At 49.8% G+C, this 25,251-nt stretch overlaps 1 protein-coding gene across 4 annotated transcripts in view; it reads right to left on the minus strand.

Annotated features, from left to right (window-relative positions):
- Positions 1-25,251, minus strand: part of Adgrd1 (adhesion G protein-coupled receptor D1) — a 114,798-nt gene that overhangs the window by 59,849 nt on the left and 29,698 nt on the right. For all 4 annotated transcript variants that reach the window (XM_017598511.3, XM_001070157.9, XM_063271783.1 and 1 more), the window contains 7 exons: positions 22,914-22,969; positions 21,729-21,884; positions 16,076-16,135; positions 12,850-12,967; positions 11,677-11,787; positions 10,158-10,233; positions 8,528-8,669 (listed from right to left, as the gene is read on the minus strand). In XM_017598511.3, the coding sequence (XP_017454000.1) occupies positions 8,528-8,669; positions 10,158-10,233; positions 11,677-11,787; positions 12,850-12,967; positions 16,076-16,135; positions 21,729-21,884; positions 22,914-22,969 (719 nt within the window). The remainder of the gene's footprint in view (positions 1-8,527; positions 8,670-10,157; positions 10,234-11,676; positions 11,788-12,849; positions 12,968-16,075; positions 16,136-21,728; positions 21,885-22,913; positions 22,970-25,251) is intronic.

The following is a 25,251-nucleotide window of genomic DNA, read 5'->3' on the forward strand; positions in this document are numbered from 1 at the left end:
GGTAGGGCTCGGCTCGTGTCTGACTCTGTAGGGAGCTTCAAAGGATACCTGTGTGGCAAGGATCCCCTTTCTGTGAGTCACTATTGCCAGAATCCTGGAACCAAACACTGGGAGATGATCAGGCCGATCACAGGCCCTTGGTAGCATTTCACAGAGGTGCCTGATCAGCTGCCTGGTTCCACACAGGCGGGGCTGGAAGTAGAAGAGGGTGACCGTGCCTTTGGAGGCAGACTAAAGGTTGCCTTGCTGTCCAGTCCCCAGAGCTGATCCCTAGAAGGAAGCCAAATGGCTTTTACATCTTCAGTCATTGGTCAGTGTCCCTCAGTGCCCTGATACACAGTAAGAGAAACCCTATGCTTCTCTATCAGGTGTGGGAGTGACACCGTGACACTCCTCTGACGCTTTGAGTATCTTGTCACCCAGAGAAGAAAGGTTCAAACACACGCATACACACACCCACAAAATCTCAGCCACCAAATGGATGAGGAAAGAAGACTGTGTCAGCCCACGAAGTCCTTTTCTCTGATAAAGACCATGACTGTCTGCCTATGGAGCCTGCGCCCCAGTCCTGAGAAGGAGGGAGGGGCTGCCTCCATGTGGCAAAGGCTCTGTGCCAATGCCCTTCAAGCAAAGGTCACTAAGTGTTCCAAAGTCACCATGCCGTCCTTGGGAAAGGGAGGTAGCAGGGTGGGAACTGGAGAGTGGGGAGACGGAGAGACAGAACAGAATGGCTGGTCCATAAACGTTTGAAGGAAGCATTAGAGCTAAGAGTGTCTGTAGAAGTCGGGGAGGCAAGAAAGGAGCTGCCCTCCTGGGCCTCTGACACCTGGAGTTTAGCACAAGGAGACTGACTTTGCGCACCAGGCCTCCAGCATTCTCAGAAAATAAAGCAATGTTGTTCCAAACCACTGGGTTTATGTGGATTTGTCACAGCGGTCGTGGGGAGCTGGGACATCTTTCTAGAGGAAACAGTTGGCAGCCTTGACAATATAGAACGCTTTAACTTGCACGAGGCAAAAAGTGTCAAATAAAAAAATCACACACACACACACACACACACACACACACCGGTGGCACATTGCAGCGGGCAACAAGCTATCTGTAAGATGAGGAGGGCTCTTAGAAATCATTAATGAAGCACACAGCAATTCCCCCCCTAAAATAAAACCGAGGAAAGAGTGCATGATCTGAAAGAAAAAATGCAGATGGCGGAGCCACTCAGGGAAGGGCTCTCTCCGAGTTGCCGGGCAATCAAAGGAACTCAAACAGAAACAAGCAGATGCAAGTTTTTGCCCATCAGAGTTTAGAGCTAAGTGGGAAGCGGGCTAACGAGCCCCGGTGGTGACGGTGCTGATCTTAGAATCCCTCTGAAGGCACCATCCGCCCGTGAACATCAGTGGTTAAAATGTAGACTCCACCATCAGCAGCCCAGGCGAAGCGTGAGGGTTAGCGCGGCTTGAGCGTAAAGCCACTGAAGTTAGGGAGGTGAGCGCAGCCAGTTTGATGGATGGGAAGGGAAGCACAGCGGCCTAAGGCGAGGTTTATCTTGCCAACAGGTGGAGCCCTGTAATTGGGCACTCGTGTGGGGGAAATCAATCATGGCCCTGCCTCATCGCACACAGACACAATTAGACAACTGCAGAAGTTAATGCAAGCGAGCTCGGCGGGATGCTTCAAGCGGCCCCCGGAGTTTCTCTCTGACCTCCAGTCAGATGAGATTTCTTGACCAGGACACCGAAGAGGCACGAGGCTCGAGTCAGGGGCTTGATAAATGGGCTTGCATGAAAGTTTAAAGCCAGCCACTCATCAACAGACACCCTGAGAGCAAAAGGGCCAGACGCGGCGGAAGAAGGAGTTGGCGGTACCCGTGCCTTGCATCCGAGAAGGGCCGAGAACTGAAAATCGATAGGGAAACAGAAGCAGTGACTGACTGGGGAGATGGGAGAGACGCTTTCTATACATGAGAGAGTATGAGAATGCCCGATAAAAGCATAAAGAGGTCACCGGTGTCATGGAGAAAAAAATAAATAAATGGAAACCAGGAGGAAGCAACACAAGCCCCATGGCTGGCCAGACTTGAGAAGATTGACAATCCCCAACATGACAAGACAGATTCACACGCTTGCTGCGGTATGGGATGCTTGGGAAAATGGGATCAGTCACTGGTGCTATTTATCAATGACGTACACAGACACGTCTGCCCCCAGGACCAGCAACTACACTCCCAGGCTCTTACCCAACGGGAGTGAGCACACACCAGGTAGGTCTGGAATGTTCTAGCATGTTCCCTGCACAGCCCACACTGGGAGGGGGCTGTGTGTGGGTTGGGCATTCAGACACTGGCTGTGTTCCGTCGCTTGACCTGAAGCGATCTCACGGCCATGTCTACTCTGTAGGGAGGCATATGGCACTTATATAGAGAGGTGGCTTCCTGGAAGGGTGTTTCCTGCCCTGCTCTTCAGATGGGAGTGCAGAAGTTGGCCCTGAGTTACCCCAGCCCCCACAGCTCATGTCGGGAGCCCAAGCTCACGAGTCTGCTGTCTCCCTCTGAACATGAACATTACTTGGCTTAGACATCGGAAGCAAATTAGAAATGACAAAAAAAAAAAAATCCTTGGCCATTTAACCAAACCATTCAATTTCTAAGACGTTATCATAGAGCGAGACCTGAGTGGGCATGTGGCGTCTCATCAGAGCATTGTCTGTACAGCTTGACCGGGGAAAGCCAGATGCTACAGGGAAAGGCAGGGTGTGAGCTCTGACACAGCTGTGAAAATGGCCAGGGAGTTCATGGCAACTGGCCTGGACAGTCAGACAGATTGGACCAAAAGCTGGGAAAGACGGCATGGCTGGCCTCGCCACATTAACTGAGTGTTTGCACACTGATCTCCACAGAGGCCAGTTGGGAGTCCATCAGAGTTCAACATGCACTGCAGATGGATTTTAAAAAAAAAAAGAAAAGTTTTTATTCATGCTCTGTGAGTTTCACACCACATACCCCAATCCCACTCATCTCCCTGTCCCTTCGTATCTGCCCTCTGCCCTTGCAACCTCCCCACCAAAAGAAAATTAAAGCAAAGCAGAGAGAGACAACGTGACTCATTGCAACAAACATTTGTAGATATTTTTATCACAGCACAGCCCAGTTTGCAGAGAGAGAGGTTACCAGGTTCCCAAGAGTGCCACAGCAAAGGAAGACAATGTTTTGTTAACAGTACCAGACTTCTCAGGGGGCCAACAAGATGGTTCAGTGGGTAAAGATGCTTGCCCCAAAACCTGTTGACCTAAGTTCGAGATTCACACAGAACAAGAGACTTGACCCGCCCCGCCAGAAGTTATCTTCTGGTCTCATGACATATGCCATGACACAGAAACACATATGCACAAATAAAGTAAATTTCTCATTCACAGCAGACCATAGCAAAAGAATAACTGTAAACCATTGGTTTTTAAATGTTATCCTTTAAAGAAACGGAAAAGTGATGCTGCTTAAAGATCTCAAGTGGAAAATAACCCAAGGATTCCCCTGACTATAATGGATAGGATGGGCACACAATGGAATATTAGATAACAATAGTAACAATGTAGCTGTTACTACTACAACTCCAGACAGATGGGGTTCTCAACTGGGAATCTCCCAGGGCATTCTTGGCAATGTCTGGAGACGTATTTGGTTGTCCCAGCTGGGGACTCCGCTCCAGAAGTTCAGTGAACAGAGGCTACCGATGGGACGGGATGCCCTACAGCTTATCAACAGTGTCCACAACCCCACATCTTGACAGCATCTTGTTGAGTCAAGAGGCCACAGCTGTTTTTGCACAGAGGTCAGTTGCTACGGAAATATCTAGCATCTGGATCCCATGCCCGAGCGTGCCATGCAGACTTATCTTCCAGCTCCATGGGGACACAAGACTGGAGAACTGTCACATGATCCCCGAGCCTTTGGAGTTTCCCACACACTATCATTCCCAGAGTCCTAGAAGGCTGGGTGGATATGTGCCACGTTCCATAGGCATGGACTCTCAGGAGCGAAACAGCACTCCAAGAGAAGGTCTAACTTCTGGTACACTTAGAGTGGACCATGGACTAAAACAACCAGCCTTGGGGCTGGAGTCGAGAATGTTGTTACAGTGGCCTAAGATCTAGCATATCAGACATCCTTGTGGTCTGGTCATTCCATAGATACACCGAGCCTGGGCGGGACCTCTGTCAGCAGAGGGACAGCTCCAAACACTGACTTGACCCAGAACCTCCTTGGATCATTTATCCTCTGTCCCCTGAGCATCAGGGCTGGTAGACAGGACGCCGAATGTTCAGAGTGATACAGCCTTAAGCCCCAGGGTCTTTTAGCAGACTGCCATACTATGGGCTTGGGGGGCCTCTACTGTAGCTACCCCCAGAATTCACCAGGTACCTGCTCAGCAAACTATGCAGGAGGAAACCTCAGCTGAGAAAACGTCTCCATCAGATTGGCCTGTAGGCAAGTGTATATGGCATTTTCTTGATTAATGATTCATGTGCGAGGACCAAGTGGGTGTCGCCACCACTGGGCAGGTGGTCCAGGTAGAGAGAAGAAAGCTAGTGGAACATAAGTTTGAGCATCAAGCTAGGCAGCACTGATCCTGCTTGGCCTCTGCTTCGGTTCCTGCACGACGGACGGTGATCAGGACACATACACCAAACAAACCCTTTCCCCTTCAATTTGCTTGTGGCCGAGGTGTTTATCGCAGCAATTAAAGGCAAACCTGCAGGGTACCTATACTCTCGAGACCCTGAGGAGCCTATGCCATGAGAAGAAGAGAGAGCCCCTCAGCCTGGAACCTCAACCCTAGCCTGTATGTGCTTTGACACATTGGAAGACAGTGCTGTAACCACCCCCGCCCCCGTCCCATGCTCTATGGACATGGCTGGGGGAGACAAATGTTAAAGCCTCCTCCAGTTCCTTCTGTTCTTTCCCATCAGCCCCCGGGAGGATGCCACAGGAATTGCTTCATGCAGCTGCAGCCGCAGCAGCAGACCTCCTATGCATCCTCTGGAGGATAGCATGAACCTTCAAGCAACCAAACAAAAACAGATAAACACGTACACACACACACACACACACACACACACACAACACACACACACACACACACACACATAAGAGTTGAGAGAAAAAAACCTCATGACTATCTTTAATTACTACTTCTGGTAGGATAAAAATTCCCCCCAGTCGCTCTTTAAGGCACAATCCCTCATTCAAGCTCTTTGTTAAAAATAAATCTAGCAACCGACCAGTAAGCTGGGAATGTGTCTTCGCCTACCCTTCCTCCCCCCACCCCGCCCTTCCCGTCTGCAAACTGGCACCTTCCCAGAACTTCACAGGAAACAGAAGTGGAGTCTTCCACATGACCACCAACAGCACTGAGAAGTTGGGACCCGTAATCCCACTGCGACAGAAGGCCGTCCCTTCCTCTCAGGCTGGCTCCCTTGTCTGTAGCCTGCAAACCTCCAGACAGACAGGGAGCTAGGAGACGGGGAGGGCAATGCCAGCGAGTCCACCATTGACTTCTTTTAAATTACATTTTTGTTTATGTGTGTGTGCGCGCATGTGTCTGTGTGTGCTCATGTGTGTGCATGTGTGCCCCAGTGCTCATGTGCATGTGTGGTTGTGCATCTGTGTATATGTTTGTGGTCGTGCATGTGCACGTGTTTGTGTGTATGTGTGCATGCATGTGTGTGCACATACATGCTTCCATGTGTGTGTGCGCGTGCATGTGCATATGTACGTACATGTGTAGGCTAGACAATAACTTGCTAAGAGTCAGTTCTATCCTTCCACCATGAATCCCCGGCATTGAATTCGGATGTCTGGGTCTGGTTGCGAATGTCCCTATCGCTGAGGTGTCTCACTGACCCTACCACTACCTTCTTAAGTAGATTCAGCACTCCAGACAGTCCAGTCTTCTCCTATCTTTGAGAGAGAAGTGTGTATGTTCCCAGAACAGACAGCCCCATTCAGGTCAGTCTGCAGTGCTTCACCAGCTCCTTGGAAGCCGTGGTTGTCTGAGTCCCCCCACACAAGCCATCATCTCTTTTTCAACAGGACCAGTCAGTGCACATGCAGGTGGGCAGGCGCCCCTCCCTCCTGCTGCCTCCCCATGAACATGCCAGTGAGTGGGGCAGCCTCCTACACCCGAGACCTGCACCTACATTCCATTCAGAGTGTGCTAGGCAGAGCGCACATCTGGGTGGTGAACTCTTGGTTTACTGAGGACCATAAGACCTTAGTGGGATAATCGGTCTTTAAGACTCTATGTTAGTGCATCCTGGGCCATCTATAAAACTCCATCTTCAGAAGCGAGTCACACACACACACACACACACACACACACACACACACACACACATAAACAGATGACTCCAAGAGGGACGGACTGGAGTGGAGGACTGGAATCTGTCACTGTCACCCACCAAGACAACTGCCTGAGAGACTTCTGTGTTCTCTCTCTCTCTCTCTCTCTCTCTCTCTCTCTCTCTCTCTCTCCCCCCCCCCCTTTCTTCCCTCCTTCCCTCCCTCCTCCCTCCACACCCCCATGGTGGCATGGCCAGGGGGCACCAGATGAGGAAAGCAAGATGGAGCTCTGTTAGAATTGAGGACTCTTTTTGGGGGTAGACGTGAACTCTCCAGAGGCCCAGCTGCTGTGCTATTCATGGCAAACCCAAAATTCTCAGAGGAAACTCCTGAATCCTGGGAGCCCTGGAAGCCAGGTTAGGGCATGGGGCCCAGAAGCCCCGTGCAGCTGACAAAGGGTTTCTGGGAACAGCCTGGAGCCACTTTCAAGGCAAACCAGAGGGAGAAAAGCAGGAACGGCTGGCTCCCTTTGAAGAGTACGGAAACAAACGTGTACCTAACATCTTGGATTTCTTTGTTCCAGACAGCCTGAGTGCATGCCAGCCCACGTGTACACATCAAAAGGGGCACACAAGCAGGTGTGCTCTCCTTGGAGTATGGATGCCATAAAACTTGTCTGCCCTCTGCCCTCTGCCCTCTGCCCTCTGCCCTCTGCCCTCTGCCCTCTGCCCTCTGCCCTCTGCCCTCTGCCCTCTGCCCTCAGTGGAGCTTGTCCCACTTCCTGTTCTGCTTCGTCCTGCCTCCAGAGAACAACCCTGAATGTGTTTCTCAATATGCCTCCTATCTGCTATGATTCATGAGTTCTCTCTCTCTCTATGAGCTTCAGCCGGAACGCTGAGGTTCCCAAGGCCTCGGGGACCCATGCCGTGGGTGCTCAGCCACCAGCCTTTGAGAGATGCACAGGAAGACGGTGCCTCTGAGCATACACACATCCACATGAGCGTCTTAGGAACAAATGGCACATCAGATCCTATCTCTGCCCTTCTCACCTGTGGGGCCTGGGAGCCATGGGGCTGGGAGGAGCAGGCCTGGAGTGAGAGTGGGATCGAAACGTGTCCAAACCCCAGAAATCTCATTCTGAGATGGACAGGAATAGGATCATGCCCTGCCCTGCCGGGCCTGCATGTCCTGGTCCCTGTCCCCTGTCCCCTGACCTTTCCACTCTTGCCTCACCAGAGGAGGTCGTATAGCCAGTAGACAGCTTAAACTTCCTATCTTTTTTTTTTCTTTTCTTTTTTTCGGAGCTGGGGACCAAACCCAGGGCCTTGCGCTTGCTAGGCAAGCGCTCTACCACTGAGCTAAATCCCCAACCCCTAAACTTCCTATCTTATTATAAGGTCATGCCCAGCAGCTCCTGGAATTTCTCCTCATGTGAGGAGAAATGAGGCATCACCAGAACCATGCCCCGTCAATGATGTATGCTTACCCGGATAGCCCCCACTCCCTCCCCCCGCAATGGTTTAAATAGCCTTTACCCCCTCCACTCCCCGATAAATGGAACCAGTTCCCCAAAGCTGTTCCTGGGTGTGTTCATTGCCTATACACTCACTGCCAACCAAGATCCTGCCTGCACCCACCGGAACCTGGCTAAGCTTCTCTCCCTCCTGGTCCACAGCGGGGCTGGCTACCGAGAACGTCAGAAGCTTGCCCACAGGCAAAACTACATAAAGATGACGGAACCTCTTTAGGAATGCATCAGGACAAACAGCTCATCCCTCCGATGACGCCAAAGAAGAGGTGTCACTCTCAGGCTCCGAAGCAACGCACGACAGAGCTGAGCTCTGTATCCTGCTTACCATGTCATGCCTGCTAAGAGACCCTGGGACAGCTGTCCCTCTACTCCCAACAAAATGATCCCATAAGCCAGGGGCATACCCATAAGGGTTGCACTTGCCTAGGAGAGCCACAGTGCGTGGGGGTAGGGGGGTGGGGGTAGAAGCCTCTTCACTCAATCTTAGCCCATGTCCATTGGCGAGGCTCACCATGTGCTTCAAGAACTAAATCAGAAGGAGATGAACTCTGGGGAGCAAAATGTTCTCCTTACCCAGCACTAGGCCCACGACGGCTCTCCCCGCCAGGACTCAGGCATGCAGGCCATACCCAGAGCCAGCGGGGGAAACGCCCTTCACTCACCAGTTTGTGTCTGAGATGAACAGTGATCAGAGGAGAGCCGGATAGGTTCTGGGACAGAGTGGGCGGTGGGGACACCTCCAGGGAGATCAGGTGGCTGGCGACAGACAGCAGGCAGTCTCTGCAGTTCGCAGCCTCGGGAATCCTTGGAAACCAATGGATTTCAGTGGGTTACAAATGGGCCTTGAGGGAGGGCGTGCAGCTAGAGTGCAACATTGAAGCCAAGTGTTCTGAGGCCCGCATTTGATCCTGTGTCTGGAAGTGGCCTCTGCAGCTGGGCTTCTTATTTCTGTCCCTCCATTCTATCCTCTTGGAAGTGTTACATGTTTGCGAGGTGAGATAGGGCAGGACCTTAATGTACCGGGGAATGCAGAAGAACAGGTCTTTGACTCCAGGCTTGGAATTTCAGCGGATTGACCTGCCTGGCTCTGTTACCTCAGGCACCATCTCGCCCTGCCTGAACCTTACGTTCCCCAATTACACAAGCATGTGGTCAGCATTTGTGTGGTGACATCTAGTACTTGTGTGGTGGTATCCACCGTCACATTGCCTCCTGTCCGTCCCTTTCCTCACGAAGATGCCTCAGTTTCCTTAGGTCACACAGCTAACTACTCTTCCTCCTCCACTCAGCTATGCACACAGAGCTGAGTCCATGGCTCCGGAGCAAGCCCTGTCACCCAGAGCCTCAATAGCCAGCACAGCACATTGCCTAACCATGTCCCAGCTCAGGGATGAGATCACGGTCCAGTAACCTTCCCAGAGAGGAGGAGAATCCGGGAGAGTGCTGGGACACAGTCTCTGCTGGATACTAGCCCTGAAGGACAAGGTCTCCCTGACTTAAAACTGGAAGGGGACTGCCTGACAGAAAAGGGAGCCCACCCTGGGAAAAGCCTAGAGATGGGACCTGGTGATGTCACCTGGACAGCTGGACCATGCTGCCCCTGAAGCCAGGATGTTCAGAGTTTCCACTACTGGACAAGTCCCTCATTTGCTTAAAACCATTCCCACTACATCACCCCACCTCACTCTGATCTACGCCCACCGACATCTCCGGTCCCTGTTTTGGAGTTCTGAGGTTGAAATGCCAATGGCTTAGTGAGATAACCTGGTGTGCAGAAGTTTCAATTGGGATCTGATGAGTTTGACCTGGGAATGACCCCTGACCCCTGGAGCGAGTTTAACTATCTACCAGGAGCTTCCTGATCTCCTCATACCAACTGTGGAAGAAGGAATTTGGGGGAGGGGAGAAATGGCAGAAGGGAAGAAAGCTTACCAGACAATCATAAAGGCGGGCCTGCTATCTTCCCATTCTATAGATGTGAAAACTGAGGCTCAGGGAGCCCAGGAGCATAGCTGACCTGTCTGCCCCAGAGCCTGCTGGATTTATCTCACTTGGTGGAGTTCCTGAATCTTTTCCAAAGGACTAGAAGCCCAACCTGGCTTGAAGAGCGAGGCAGCAGGTGCTGGTAGCCAGAGTTTGCTAACCAGAAGCCGTGTGTGTGTGTGTGTGTGTGTGTGTGTGTGTGTGTGTGTGTGTGTGTGTGTCAGTGTGGAGTATCTCGGAGGCCGGCCATCCAGGAAACGAGAGCACACACCCCCCCACTCCACCCCCACACCACTGTACCACACTCACTCTGTGCTGGCTGGCGGGATGTTGTTCAGGTAATAGTGCATGGTGTGGTAGAGAAGGCCGACAATCGTGGTCCAGGCTGAGGACAAAGCAGAGGCCAGATGCTCATCAACCCTCCAGTCATAAAGCAGGAGATGTGCAGAACCCGGCACACAGTGAAGCCGAAGGCAGTGACTCCGGGTTGGGGCAGGGAGGAGGAAGAGCCACAAAACCATGAGTTTACAACAAATGGTACAGAAAGTGTGGCTAGTCCCCAGAGTGCTCAGCTGGGACAATGACCTCCTGTCCCATCCCTTACGCCCACTCCACACCCAGGTGCAGAGACCTGCCCAGGATAACAGAGAGAGCTTCAGGGACAGGGAACACGTCACAGGCTGCCATTTGCCCAGCAGTGAGTGTGTCCCAGGCAGTCTGCAGGAGGGGTATTCTGATGCTCCAATGAAGGCCTGCAGACTGGAGCCGACAGCCAGATGGCTACAATGTATCCCTTGCCCCTTGTTACAGTAAGACCCACATACTCAGCATTTCTTTCTCTCCGCAATTGTGAGAACACTCAGCCATCATTGGCTGACTTCGGGAGCTCTCCTGCTGTCAACTTGGGGCTCGTTACATGCCATGCATAGTGATTTATACATATTTTGCCTTGTAAGTTCTGTAACAATACCACGAAGCAGATATTGTTGTTGGCCTGGCCCAAATATGGTCAGAGACCTTCCCGGAGCCACACAGCCATCCGTGGGCTAAACTGGGGTTTTAATCAGAGTTTGGCTTGCTTTGCAGTAAGCGTTGAGAACACGGCTTCTGGCCATTCTTGAAGACTGAGTTATTTCTAATCTGTCCTGCATTGGAACCTACAAGATGCTATGCAAGGTTACTAGACGGGATCTCTCTCCTGAGAACAGGAAATGCTGAGTCTTTGCCAGGAGAGATTGAAGTCATAGGCACCTGTCCTCTAGACAAAAAAAAAAAAAAAAAATGAATCCATGCAGGGCTGGGTGGCAGGGCTCGGCCTCTGTCCGAGCCCTCTAGGGTGAAGAACCACAATAATCCTCAACTGTGAGTGGACCCAAGTGGGAAGGATTCCCATAGAAGTTGTCAGCCAGATATGGCCAGAGCTGACTGGGCTCCAGAGTGCTCCTGTGTAACCAGGTACCATTGGTTACTTACTCATAATGAGACTTGATATGAGCCTGTTCTGGGATAGTTTCTGGCTCCTCTATACAGATGTACCTACCCATGGCTACCTTGAAGAAGAGGAAAGGTGTCACATCTACTCATATTCAACTAACCAGGAGCTAAGCAGATTTGAGGACAGATCCAATATGGTGGGCCAGACTCACTGCAATGTAGATTTTTCCTAAGACCCAGCTTGGTCTATGATCTACCGTGTGTTGTGGAATGAGGTGGTAAGGCATGCTTTGCCTCCGAGTCTTCTCTGGGAGCACCCAAAGCCCACCCTCCCACGGAGGGACAGCTACCCAGACTGCAGCACCTGAGGGCCTGAGGAACCACATCCACTCACCTTGGCTGTGAAGGGCCTCTCTCGGAATCTCAATGTAGCTGTGCCCGTGGGCTGGGAATCTGTAGTGGGGGGCACTCAGCGCTGGTGGGAGGACCTTGGCCACCGAGAATTCTGAAGGAGAAATAGACACGGTGAATGAAGTCAGCAGGTTCACCAGCTGTGGGAGACAGACTGAAGACCCTGTGTGTCACCACCCTACGTTTCTGAAACCCAGTCAACCCCTAGGAGAGAGGAACCGCCTCTAAAAAGGGTGACTCAGAACACACATGTTCATATACACACATGTGTACACATGTGCACATATACACACGTGCGTGCCCACACACCTGTGCACACATACACATACACACATGCGCATGCACATGCACATACACACATGCGCATATCTACACAAACGTGAGTTAGGATGGGGATTTCTGCAGAAGCCAAATCCTCCAGCCTCGCCCTAAGGGAACTCCTGGCTGGAAGGACCCCACCTCTCCGCAATCCTCTAGATCTAAGTATTTAACCTCAGGGTAGCAATGATATCACACTCCACAGGGGTGAGGGGGATCGAGGCTATCTAAACTCTGGGAGACCCCATCAGAAAAGGGAAAATGAAACCATGTGTGTGGAGGGAGTGACTCTGGGGGCAGATGAAGCTGTGTGGTGTTGCTGGCCCGAAGTGTCCTGACGGAGATTCAAAGCAAAGAATGCATGCACGCCTGTCTGTGGAGGCCCTGACTCATCCTGGGAAAGCCAGGCTGTTTCCTCCGATATCCCACTCTGGCATTCATCCAGACTCACGTTCTGGACTCCTTGACTCCTCCCCTCCCCTTCTTCACCCACTCCACATCTCTAAGGCAAAGAGCATCCCACTGGATACTTAAGGACCCAGAGACTCAAGAAGCTCCGATTCCCATTCGGTTTAAGCCCAGATGACTGCCATAAGGCACCCACACACACGTTGTCGTGACTGCTTACACAGTCACGTGTAGATGCCATAACCCAGCCCCTAATTCTAACCCAGCTTCCTTCCAAACTGGGATTTTGCACAAGGTGCCGGAGCTCAGAAAATGGTGCTTTTTCTCAACTGCTGTGTGAGCCTCAGGCGGTGTGAAAGCCAGCAGCCTGCACGACCGACCAACACTTTCTCCCACAACCCCCACTGCCTTCCAATCTGATAATGGCTACCTGCCATGGAGGAAGAGCCTGTGAGGGAGATATGGGGTTCTCTGGGCTGCAGGTTGGATGATATGTGGCCCATGACGGTATCGATGGTGTCAACCAGGCCCAGCGTCACGGCATTGTCCTGCAAGCAACACAGACGTGAAACTCTGAGGACCACCACCTTCAGCCCCACATGAGATGAATGCATAAAGAACCCAGAGCTTCACTTCCCCCCCTGACAGCTGTCAGAGAGAGAAATCACCCAGCTGCCTCACTTCGAAGCCTAGGAGGTGACGCTCACCCGATGAGTTCGCAAAGCACAGGACGCACAAGTCAAAGCTCACCCAATGTCCTAGAACTCCTGAGTGACCAGACAGCTCAGACACCTGTTCAGAGCTCTGCTATGAAGCCTTGAAGGACCTGGGGCAAATCTCAGGTCTGCCCGTGCCTCAGTCTTACAAATAATGACCCTGAGTCCTCTGGGGCACGAGGACACCATCGATCCTTTTCCACCCTCAATGAAGTGGCAACCTCTTTAGAGGTACCAGACCAGACCTCCATTTCCCTCTGGCTTCTTTGATTCTGCGTCTAGTAGTCCTCTTTACCTATTCAGCGTCTTTAAGGGAGAAAGGACACCACTGGGTTCTGCCCACAGGAAGGCAGGGCCCTCTTAGTTTCACAGACCTCTGCTGACTGTTAAGAATCATTCATGCCAGGGTTTACGTCCAGCTCCTTCTGACTCTCTTGAACCTCAGACGTCACGGCAAGGAGAGATGAGTTCTCTCAGGCCCCTTGCCCAGTTCTGCCTCACCCTCCCATCCCCTTCTATCCTTTCTTAGACAGCATCTGTCGCTGCTGAGCTCTCGGCAACCACTCACAGGCACTCCAGGAGGACCCACTGAGGCGGAACCAGACGCACGGGCCAATTTTAGACATTGTCTCTTAGGCCCGTGGTCTGATTCCAATCAGAGCGTCTGTGTCTTTGGCACCCAGTTCTATGAGGAGCAGAGCGGTTCATGTGCACACTTCCCTTCAGTGCTCAGAAATTTGCCTAAGCCGGGATTGTTTCATAATTATTCATATTTTGCAGCAGATTTGCATATTTTACATTCAAAGAAAGTTCATTTAAATCAATGAAGAAAATCTGTTGGTCGGAGGCCTCCCCTGGCTGCCGTCCCTCTTCTGGCTGTTCCCACTGGCTATCCGCCCTGTGTTTCAGACAGCAACTTGTACACAAAGCCCCTTAGAAACCTATCCCTTGGCTGGAGAGACGGCTCAGTGGTTAAGAGCACTGATTGCTCTTCCAGAAGTCCTGAGTTCAAAGCAACCGTGTGATGGCTCACAACCATCTGTAATGAGATCTGATGCCCTCTTCTGGTGTGTCTGAAGACAGCTACAGTGTACCCATATAGAATAAACAAATCTTTGAAGAATAAAAAGAGGAAGAAGAAGAAGAGGAGGAGGAAGAGGAAGAAGAAGAGGAGGAGGAGAAGGAGGAGGGAGGAGGAAGAAGGAGGAGGAGGAAGGAGGAAGGAGGAGGAGAAGGAGAAGGAGGAGAAGAAGAAGAAGAAGAAGGAGGAGGAGGAGGAGGAGAAGGAGAAGGAGAAGGAGAAGGAGGAGAAGAAGAAGAAGAAGAAGAAGAAGAAGAAGAAGAAGAAGAAGAAGAAGAAGAAGAAGAAGAAGAAGAAGAAGAAGAAGAAGAAGAAGAAGAAGAAGAAGAAAAAACCTATCCCTGGAGAGCTACGCTTCTTGAAAACAACAACAAAATGTGTTTCTATGTAGACTGTTACTTTAACATTCACAACTCCCCCTCTCTGTCCCATTTGCCAATGTTGTACGGTCTAATTTCACATGAAGCTGTTCAATAAAGATGGCACGGCAAGCTCTCGCGCCATCATATTAATTAGGTGAGAATTGGCTGTCTCTTCTGCCTCTGAACCTTGCAGAAAAGCTTTAAATGTTTGAAAGGAGGAGGGACCAGGAGAGTGAGCACTTGAGTGTGGAGAGCAAGCATCTTGGTGCCTCAGGGCCCTCCCGGGCACTTAGAGTCATGTGTGGCCCAAAATCTGGGCGGAGCATGAGATCTCTGAATCATAGCATAGACTGAATATTTGAGAGGTGAGATGCCCGCTATGCTCAGTCATTGTGAGGTGGGGTCTGTTGTCATTGTAGCATGGCCTATACTTGACAAATATGGTGCTCAGAATAAAGAGTACCTTGGCAAACATTCTTTTCCCCACATTCCCCTCTTTTGCGAGGGTGTGTGGTATGTACGTGCATGCATGTTTTTGTGTGTGGGGGTATATATTCACACACGTGCATGCATACATGTGGGGCCCCATGTTGAGACTTGGCCTAAATCATTAATCTACCTTACTCATTGAGGGAGGGTCTCTCCGTCAAACCTAGAGCACACCTAGATGGCTAGCCATCTTGATCTGGGGATCCCCTGTCCCTGCCTTCTCAGGTTGGAGTTACGGGGAGGGTAGCATGTCCACCCAGCATTCGTGTGGGCGCCTGGGATCCAAACTCCGTTCTACACGCCTGTGAGCTCTCTCTTCAACCCCATCTTGGCAAAAGTTCTTGATAAAATTACAGAAAAGCAGGTTCCAGCAGATGTCTGTAGAATGTATGTACGTGAGCGGGCTGAGGACCAGACTGTGGGGTTATACGAGGCTGCTCTCCGCCACGCTCCGCCTGCAAGTCCCGGGTGATTCTTATCGTAGGTATTTTTATCGCCACAACTATTCATTGACTCTTCTCATGTTTTAAAGAAGTGATATCAATAAGATGGTTGGAAATCAAGGAAAAGCACTCTGCTCTGCTTCTTGAATTTTGAGTGCAGGGCGACAAAAGCCTTTCATTTTCTTTTTAATCATGAAGCACACTTTTGAGCCCTGCCGTCTCGCACTCAATCCACTGATCTTAAAATGCCAAATATGGGCTCTGACTGTTCAAGAATGCAGAATAAAAAAAAAACTGTGTGAAGTGACAAGCAAAGGTCAGTCTTCTGGAAGAGCTGCTCCCTTTCGCAGAGCCAGAGGCAGTGGCACGGGACCGAGCATCCCAGGCTCACTCCCACCCCAGGGTGCCTTTCATGTCCAAGGGAAATGAGCTTCAGTGTCTCAGCCATCAGGACCGAGAAAGGCTTCATTCTTCTTAAGTACAGTTAGGGCCATGGGATGCCACTGCAGAAAGACAGCCATAGTGCATGCATGCATGCTAAAGGTCAAGGCAACCTCTTCCTTACCTCTGATACGTGAATCCAGCTGGGCAGTAGGAGCACCTCGCCCACAGTTCTTAAGAAGGTCTAAAGGTAAACAGAACAAGACTGCTTAGGGTAGATCCTCCAGCGTCACGTCCGAGCCTACCAGACTCCTCCCCAACCTTCCCACGTCTCCTCAACTAGCCATTGGGGTAGCGTGCAGTGAAAGGCAATGACGGCTTGTACTCGTGGTGTGTGGACATCCGTGTATGTATGTTTACATGGGCACACTTTCATGTTGGTACGTGTGAGTGCTCGTGAAGCCCAAGGCTGATGTCAGTAATCACACTCAATTGCTGGTCCTCCTTAGTCATTGAGATCTCTCAACTGATCTCAGAACTGGCCAATATGGCTGACTCTCACTAGAAGGCTCCTGCCTCTGCCTTCTGAGACTGGAGTTATAGGCAGGTTTTCATGTCCACTCGGCGTTATTTGGATTCTGGGGATCTGAACTCAGATCTTCAGGGTCATGGGTTAAATGCTTTAATCACTGAGCTATGTTCCCAGACTTGGGCTTATCTTATAGATGCTGTCTCATTTGTTTCTTGTGGAAACCTTGTAAAGTCAGTGATCAGGATGTGGACATCACAAGTGCCTGGGCCACACGACAGGCTCCACATGTTCCATCAATGAATGGATGGATGAGTGGATAGAAGGACGCATGGATGTATGGATGTATAGATAGATATATGTATGTATGTATGTATGTATGGATGGATGGATGGATGGATGGATGGATGGATGAATGAATGATTGGATGGATGGATGGATGAATGATTGGATGGATGGATGGATGGATGGATGGATGGATGGATGATGGGTGGATAGATAGATGATGGATGAATGAATGGTGGATGGATGGATGAGTAGATGGAAGGAGGGATGGATAGAAGATTAGATAGATGGATGGATGAGTGGATGAATGGCTGGATAAATGGATGCATGAGTAGATGGATGGATGGATGGATGGATGGATGGATGATGAGTGGGTGAATTAATGGATGGATAGATGGATGTATAAATGGATAGATGGATGAATGATGCAGTGAGTGAATGATCACACTCATGAAACCTGACAATAAGCCATTTATACCAGCTAGACGTCACCTCTACAAAGCAGAAGCCACTGCCACTCAGTCAGTCACCTTAAAACTTGGTCTGACTCATTCTTCTTCCAAAACAATAAAATTAAATTTTAGCATTTTCAAATAGGGAGAGATAGGTGGAAACTGGTCTTCCTACGTCCTTTGGGGGAAGAAAAGCATTGGTTGCAGGCCACATAGCATGACAGCATCCCATGTGACCCCTGAGCAAGGCTGAGCAGGGTAGCTATGTCAGTGAAGTTTGCCTCAATCCCCACCCCTCCCAACTGCATGACGCCTCATCTGTCTCAGTCTTTACAGACACCAGACTCAAACTGGAAGGCAGACTCACTCTCCTGTTTCCTCTACCCAGTGGTTCTCAACCTTTCTAATGTTTCAACCCTTTAATACAGTTCCTCCTGTTGTGGTGACCCCCCCAATCATAAAATTATCTTCATTGCTACCCCATAACTGTAATTTTGCTACTGTCATGAATCATAATGCAAATACTTTTTGGAGATAGAGGTTTGGCAAGGGGGTCACGACCCCTAGGTTGAGAACCATGAGGTAGCCATGGCCATCAAAATCCTATCCCTTCTCGACAAAGACACTAAGTACGTGCAGAATGCATTATCAAAGCTCCCTTCTCCCCTTCATCTTCATTTCACAGCTGTTTATTAACACTCTAAAGTGCAGGGGCTTAACTAATGACTGCAAAATGTTTCTGCTTTCTCTCCCTGAGCAGATTGGCAAGCATTTTCTTTTATTCCTTATTCCTTTTCCTCTCCCCCCTCCTTCCTCTCCTCCTCCCCTTCCTCCCTCTCCCTCCTCCTTCCCCTTTTCCTTCTCCTTTTCCTCCTCCTCTCCCTCCCCTTCTCCTCCTCTCATTCCCCCTCCTCCTATCCCTCCTCCTCCCACCTCTTTCTCCTTCCCTTTTTCCTCTTCCTCTTCCATAAGGTTTCATATAGCCCAGGCTGGCCTCAAACTCACTGTACACAGAATGACTGAGGCCAAGGAAGGCCTTGAACTTCTGACCCTCTTCCCTCTGCTTCCCAAGTGCCAGGGTTACAGGTGTGTACCACCACCCTTGGTTTGTGTGGTTCTGGGATCAAACCCAGGACTTCATGTCTGTTGGGTAAGCGCTCTTTCAACTGGGCCACATCCACAGCCCCAAAGATTTTTTTCTTTTTCTTTTTTTTTCTTTTTTCTTTTTTCTTTTTTTCGGAGCTGGGGACCGAACCCAGGGCCTTGCGCTTGCTAGGCAAGCGCTCTACCACTGAGCTAAATCCCCAACCCCTTTTTTTTTCTTAAAAACCACAAAGTTAGGACTTCAGGTTGTCAGGCTAGACCTTCAACTCCACCACAGTGTGCAGAAGCAGGCTAGACTGTGTATAAATAAGTCACCATATGTCCCTAAAATTTAGGCCATGCATGTTTCATATTTGGTCTGAGGAACACAGAGCAGTTCTGAGAACAGAAATGAATGAACCACAATAGTCAAATCTGATTTTTTTCTTTTTTTTTCTTTTTTTTTCTTTTTTTTTGGGGGGGGGGGCAGGAGCTCATGATGTAGACTCAAATCCTTCTGCCTCAGTTTCCCAGGTGCTGGGATTATAGGTGTGTGCTACCACAAATACCTTTATATTTCCAGTCAGCTACTTATTTGGGGGAGGGGAGTGAATCAATTAAATAGTATATTTTATTTACTTGATCCAACACACAAAAATATTATTTCACCATGCAGACCACATAGATATTTTTGGTTGTTATTGTTAATTATTAAGGTATTTCACAGTTCTTGTGTTCAAGACTGAGGACTCCAATATGAATATTGTACGTGGGTCACTAGTCTCTGTACATGTACTATGGACCTCGCACTTGGGAGCACATGTGACTAACACTACTTACATAGTCTAGGAAGTGGTCTCCAGCCATTGCACTTGGCCATCAAGGATGGTTATGAGTCAGGACACTACAGAAAGTTGGACAATGACTACCTAGAAATTTCGTTTCCTGTTGAATCAGAGTTGACAAGTTCTGGGAGCCGTTCTGTATGGTTTGTCCCCAGGGCACCAGGGTCGGCACAGGCTGTGGGGGGCCCTCAAATCGAGGACAACTGGGCTCCCTCAGTCTTGAGTTGGCTTTCATTCGTTCTGTGCACATTTCCTGTTAAAATCCCCGCCATGTTTTCAAGACTAAGGCTCCCCTTGCGAAATCAGAAAAGATGACTCTGAAGGTTGAGATGGAGAAGCTTTGAGTAGCTGGCTGCTACTCCCCAACAGGTCAGCTGCCCGCCTGCTGGTCCTGCCCCTTGAATCCATTACTTTGGTTATTGAACCCCAGAGGCATCTGGGTTTGCAGTCTCTGAATCCGTCAGGTTTAGTAGAGAGACAAAGAAGTAACAGGCAAAGAGCAAAGCCACCAAGCCTAGGAAATGTTTCCCATGTGACCTCCATCAAAGCCTGTGTTCCAATACGTTATCTTACGAAGGACTTGGAACCACCATGGCCATAAAGGCCTGTCTCGCTTCATCCCTATCAGCTACCTCATAGCTCCACCCTGGGCCCATTGACCTCACCTAGACCAATCCCTGGCCTAGGAGGACAGAATTAACATGGCAGACCAGCCAATCATAAAACAGAGCTTGAATGGGCAGAATTTCCCATGTGGCACACTCCCCATTTCCACAGGAGGAGGGGCTGGGATTGGGTGGAAAAATCCCCAAGTTTGGGCAAACTTGTACATCACCAGTGGGGGGGATGGTATGTGACGTAATGAAGAGGGCTCATCCTAGAGTAAGTGCTACATCAAGTCTCTCTTCTGCTCCCCTGACAGCCACCCACCCTCCCCATCCCCAACACATCCAGACACACAGACAAAGGGCTAGTTGTGGTTGTAGAGACACTATGGTCCCACAACACAGTGCCCTCAACACTAATGGGTCAGTGGTCAGCATGCATAAAGTAGGGTCACATAGCAGACCCATCCAGTCACTATCAATGCCAAAGACTCAGACACCATGTTCCACACCTGCTCTGGGTCTTATTATCACCCTGTGGGTACCAGCTAGGGACCTGGACAGCACGATTTCTCTACATCTCCCAGGAAAGTGAAGTCTATAGGGTTAGACAATGTGTCTACCAAATTACTAAAAGCACAGGGCTGGGGGTCAAACCTGGGGTCAGCCTAGAACCTGAGCTCAGCTACCCAGACCTACCCTTCAAAGCACTTTCCAGAATCCAAATTCATGGCAGCCCCTCAACCCCTTGAAAGCCATGATAGTTCCTGGTGATGTAGAATTCTAGAACCTAAGTGTTCTGAGAGACGATGAGATCTCAAACATCCAACTTGCTTCTTTCAACCCATCAAGAAAACTACTGGCCTCCAGCCACTCCACAGAGCCTCTGACCACTATACCCCAGGTTTATGTGTCTTCCCTGGGTGTGCACCCCAGGAAATGCGAGCCCTTGGGAAAAAGTGACCCTGCACCAGACACCAAAGTATACAGGGATCCACTTCGTCCCCTGAGACATGGTCACTGTGACTATTGCCTCCAAGTCTCAGAATAGCCAGGAAGCCAGCAACATTCATTCCCAGGAGTACAGAGTTGTGACCTACAGCACAAAGGTGGGCCTAACAGCTAGAATCCACTCCCCAGTCATACCCTTGGGCTGTAATTGGTTAAGAATGGTCCACCTCAAACATCCCTTCTCCCTTCATACCAGCCAAGACCCCTGGCTCAAGAAGACCATACAGCCATGGTGTACCTCAAGCTTTTTCCTCTACCTGGGGACCATTGGGAGGAACGATGTTAATATCCTAAGTACCACACACACGGGATGCCCTGGGTAACTTTAGGATGTCACACTGTGCATAGCAATCAGTGGCCCCTATCACAGCAGTCAATATCCCTCACTCCACCTCTTCCTTATTGCCAAGGAGACATCAGACTTGAGACCAGGAGTTGCAACCCCAATTGGCTCCGAAGGCCAGCTAGGTGGTCCAGAAAGGTTAGATGCTGGGCAAGTGAAACGAAGAACCAATTTCCAGCTCAAGAAGGCTTCACTGAGTAGCAGAGCTGGCCTGGACCAGCTCTAAATTCCTGTTTACAAGATGCTCAAATTCTGTAAGGCAAGGTTCTTGGTCTTGCTTTTTTTTTTTTTTAAAGATTTTAGTGTGTGTGTGTGAGAGAGAGAGACAGAGAGACAGAGAGACAGAGAGACAGAGACAGACAGAGACAGAGACAGAGACAGAGACAGACAGAGACAGACAGAGACAGAGACAGAGACAGAGAGAGAGAGATTGTATGCCAGATGTGTGTACGTGCCCATAGAAGCCAAAAGAGACTGTTTTATTCCATAAATCTGGAGTTCTGAATGGCTGTGAATCACCTAACCTGGGTGCTAGGAACCAAATTCGAGTCTTCTGTAAGGGAAGCAAGTGTTAACTGCTGAGTCATCTCACCAGCCACGGATCTAGATCTTTCTAATTCTCTAATCCATGGCCCCGTCATGCATCAGCCCTAACCCACAAGTCAAAGGTAGCAGAAAATTTACCTCTGTGAGGTTCAGCGCAGTTTCCTCGGAGAGCGATTTATTGGGCAAGCTGAGGGACACGTTTTGAAGGTATCTCAGCACGGTTCTGGGTCTCTGGAAGTGTTTTCTCTCCTCAGTCAGGTTGGTGATGATAGGGTGGTAGGCATCTGTGGGCATCTGAAACACAGTAGTAGCCACATGGGTTCCTGCTAGGCACTAAGACCAGGATATTCTATAGAAACTCAGGGTGACCCCTGACTCTGGGCCCATAAGAATCTGCACAGAACAGTATCCCATCCTCACAGCCCCCTTCTGAAACTAGGATCGTTTGAAAGATGAGCTCCTGAATCCAAGTGGACGAGAGTCCAGGCACTCACCATCAGGCAAATTCTGAGCAAGGGACATTCTAGACACAAAGGCTAAGTTAAAGCAGACGCATTCTGTACAAATCAACCCACTTCTCTGACATCAGAAGAAAAGGCACCAAAGGAAGCTGCCGAGGAAAGTTGGGTCTCAGGAAAGAGGAAACCATTTCAGGGATCACTGGCTCCCAAGAATTTCCTTTCCTCCTAGCATTCCAAGGAACAGGACCCAAGGGGATCCCTCTCCCAACCACTCTGGGCACCAAGAATTACCCTGAAATTGACTCCTCTCCCTTTGTTAGTTCGTTCTGGATAGGATGCTGGGCCTGCTGGCACACATCGCAAACCAACACTACAACGAGACGGTGGGACTGTGGTTTGAATGTGAGTTCCGCTCAGAGCCTCCTGTGTTATAGAGCTTGGCCTCCGGCCCATGGCACTATCAAGAGGTGATTGGGTCAAGGCAGCGTGCTAAGTTATCAATGAATTAAATCCATTGATGTGAGTCTGTGTGTTATGGTATGAGCAGTAGACAGTGGGTTTAAGTGGAGGAAAGAGAATGGGCCATTGGGGGTTGGTTTACCCTCAGACCCTCTTTCTCCTTTCCCACCCCCTCCCTGAACCCCTCTTCTGACCCCCGCACCCCCACTTCCTGGGTGCTACGGAGCACGGAACAAGCGTCCTTCCTCCACTTGGCTTTTCTACCACAGTTCTGTCTTGTCTCAGGCCCTCAGCACACAACGGACTGAAATCCCTTCTCCCTTGGGTTGTCTCCTCAGATATTTTGTCCCAGCTACGAAAAGTGACTCACACACAGGGTAAAAAGGGAAAAGACCCTGCTCACCACAGGGTGTGCTGTAGGCATCGCTGGTGGTGTTGAAGACAGCGGAGGATATTTACCTGAAAGATAAAAACCAAAGCCATGCTTCAAGGAAGGCTAAGTCACCCTTTGTCGTCCCCAGGGAGGTCTGTCCTTATTCAGAATTTACCAGCTTGAGGCGCCCTACGGAGGACCGGGATATTTTGAGTCTGGATGTTGCTGGGAAGATAAAGGGCTCATAAATCAGCCTAAAATGTAGATTATATGGATTTGCCCGGCAGAAATTATTTTCCCATTTATATTGTAAATTGCTTCTGAACACCGCTCATGCAAGCCATCACATAAAAGGATGATTTTATGCAAGGTCTCACGGATTTCAAACAAAGAAAGAATGAGAAACAGCCACCACTGGCACCCAGACTCATTACAGATAAAACACAGGACCCTTAATCACTAGGTGTTTGAATCAGAAGCATCTCCCACACTGGAACACTGGGTCCCCAGCTGGTGACACTGTTTTTGGAAGGACTCTGAGAAACTCTGGAGGCAGAGCCTAACTGGAGACACTAGGGACAGGTCCCTGAGGGTTCATTTATCCCCTCCCACTTCCTGTGTGGTGTGAACAGATGTCCTTTCCTGCTGTGATGTCCCCACTCAAATGTATGGAGCCTACTAGCTCCCAGCTGAACCCTCTGAAATCGTGAGCCAATATAAATCGATCCCACTTAAGGAAGTAGCTTATGTCTGGTCTGTTGTTGCAATGTAAAAGAAATGGATACACTAGACTCAGGTAGACTGGACACCACCCCAAATGTAGCGGAGGAGACAGAACTACTGCGGAGGAGACGGAACTACTGTGAGGAACTCTGGTTGCTGATGACCATGGTTAATAATGAGCCACTCCCCATAAGATGTTCAAGGTCAAAGATGAAGCCTCCACTTGCCCCTCCCCTTCACCGGCTCTTTCTAATTCTCTTGTCTCCAGATGAGAACACAGACTTCTCTTTGATACTTGACCTCATTTTTGGGAAATGTCTCGAGGTTGCTTTGGGTGACCTGAGGAAATGACATCATCACCCTGGCTGGCTCAAGAGTGACGGGCCCCTTGGGACTGGGTGGGGTGAGCTAGCTGGTGATGTTAAGCTGGACCCCAAAAGCACTTTGTTCTCCAAGATCCAGCGACATTCGTCACTCAGGGACCAAGCATTTACAGGGCAGCCATGCCACGTGTTTGTGTCATGTCTGGCGATGGGAATGGAGCTCCCCACCATATCACTGAGTGGCCCCATGAGACTGAGATGAGAAGCAGGACTGCCTTGCCTTGCTCTAGCTCAGTCCCTGTGTGATTCTTGCTATGGGGTCATCAGGCAGATGGCAATGTTTCTACGTTTCACAGACGTGTGCACTGAGATCTCACCATCTGGACCTGGCCCTCTCCTCTCTCTGTCTCTGCACAGACGCTGCTCCCCACTTTGAGTGGCAGGGCCTGGGATTGCAGGAGGAACATCCCACCTTTCTAGATGCCAGTAAGTGGTAGCATTTGTATGGAATATCTCCAACAGGTGAACCCCAGAGACGAGAAATAGGTCAGTGGCAGAAGTCAGGAGAGGCAGCAACATGGCTGTCCGTTAACGACACTGAACTATTGAAAACCATACAGAGACCGTGGTTGTAAGCCTGTGAATCTGCTCAATACTATCAAACAGTTTACCTCATAATTTTTATTTTTGTGCGTGCATATAGAAGTGGAGGTCAACCCCGGGGTCATCCCCAAGGAGCTGCCTTTTTTTTTTTTTTTTAAACTAGGATCTGGGACTCACTGATAAGGGAGATGGGTTGGACAGTGAGTCCAAGAGTTTTTCCTGTCTTTGCCTCCCCTGTGCTAGGATTAAAAGCACATATCACCACACTCTGCTTTTTTAACGTGGGCCTTGGGATTTGAACTCAGGTCCTTGTGCTTGAGAAGCGAGCGCTTTACTTACTGAACTATCATTCTAGCCCTATCTTTTTGTAATTGCTCACTTTAAATGGTTACGCAGACGTCGTATGAATGAATTTATCAAAGCTTTTTAAAAATCCCGTGACGAAATGAAGAATTACACCATGTCCCCTGCCTATAGGTCCTCGTTCTGAGCGATCACGTATAACCGAACAAGGAGAAGGTACTTTGGGGTCCGAGGCCCAGCAGAGAGAATGCACACGGGACGTGTACGTGGTAGGCATTTGTTAAGGGCCTGAATGTTTGCCACTGAAACATCTGTAATCAGCCTTCTCATGCCCCATGGAGCCTACAAGGATGTGGGAATATTAATCTCAGTGTGTCTCCGGTGAACCGTTTTTTCATTCATCTTGGGGAACAGGT

This window comes from Rattus norvegicus, chromosome 12 (genome assembly GCF_036323735.1).
Source record: "Rattus norvegicus strain BN/NHsdMcwi chromosome 12, GRCr8, whole genome shotgun sequence".
Classification (NCBI taxonomy): Eukaryota; Metazoa; Chordata; class Mammalia; order Rodentia; family Muridae; genus Rattus; species Rattus norvegicus.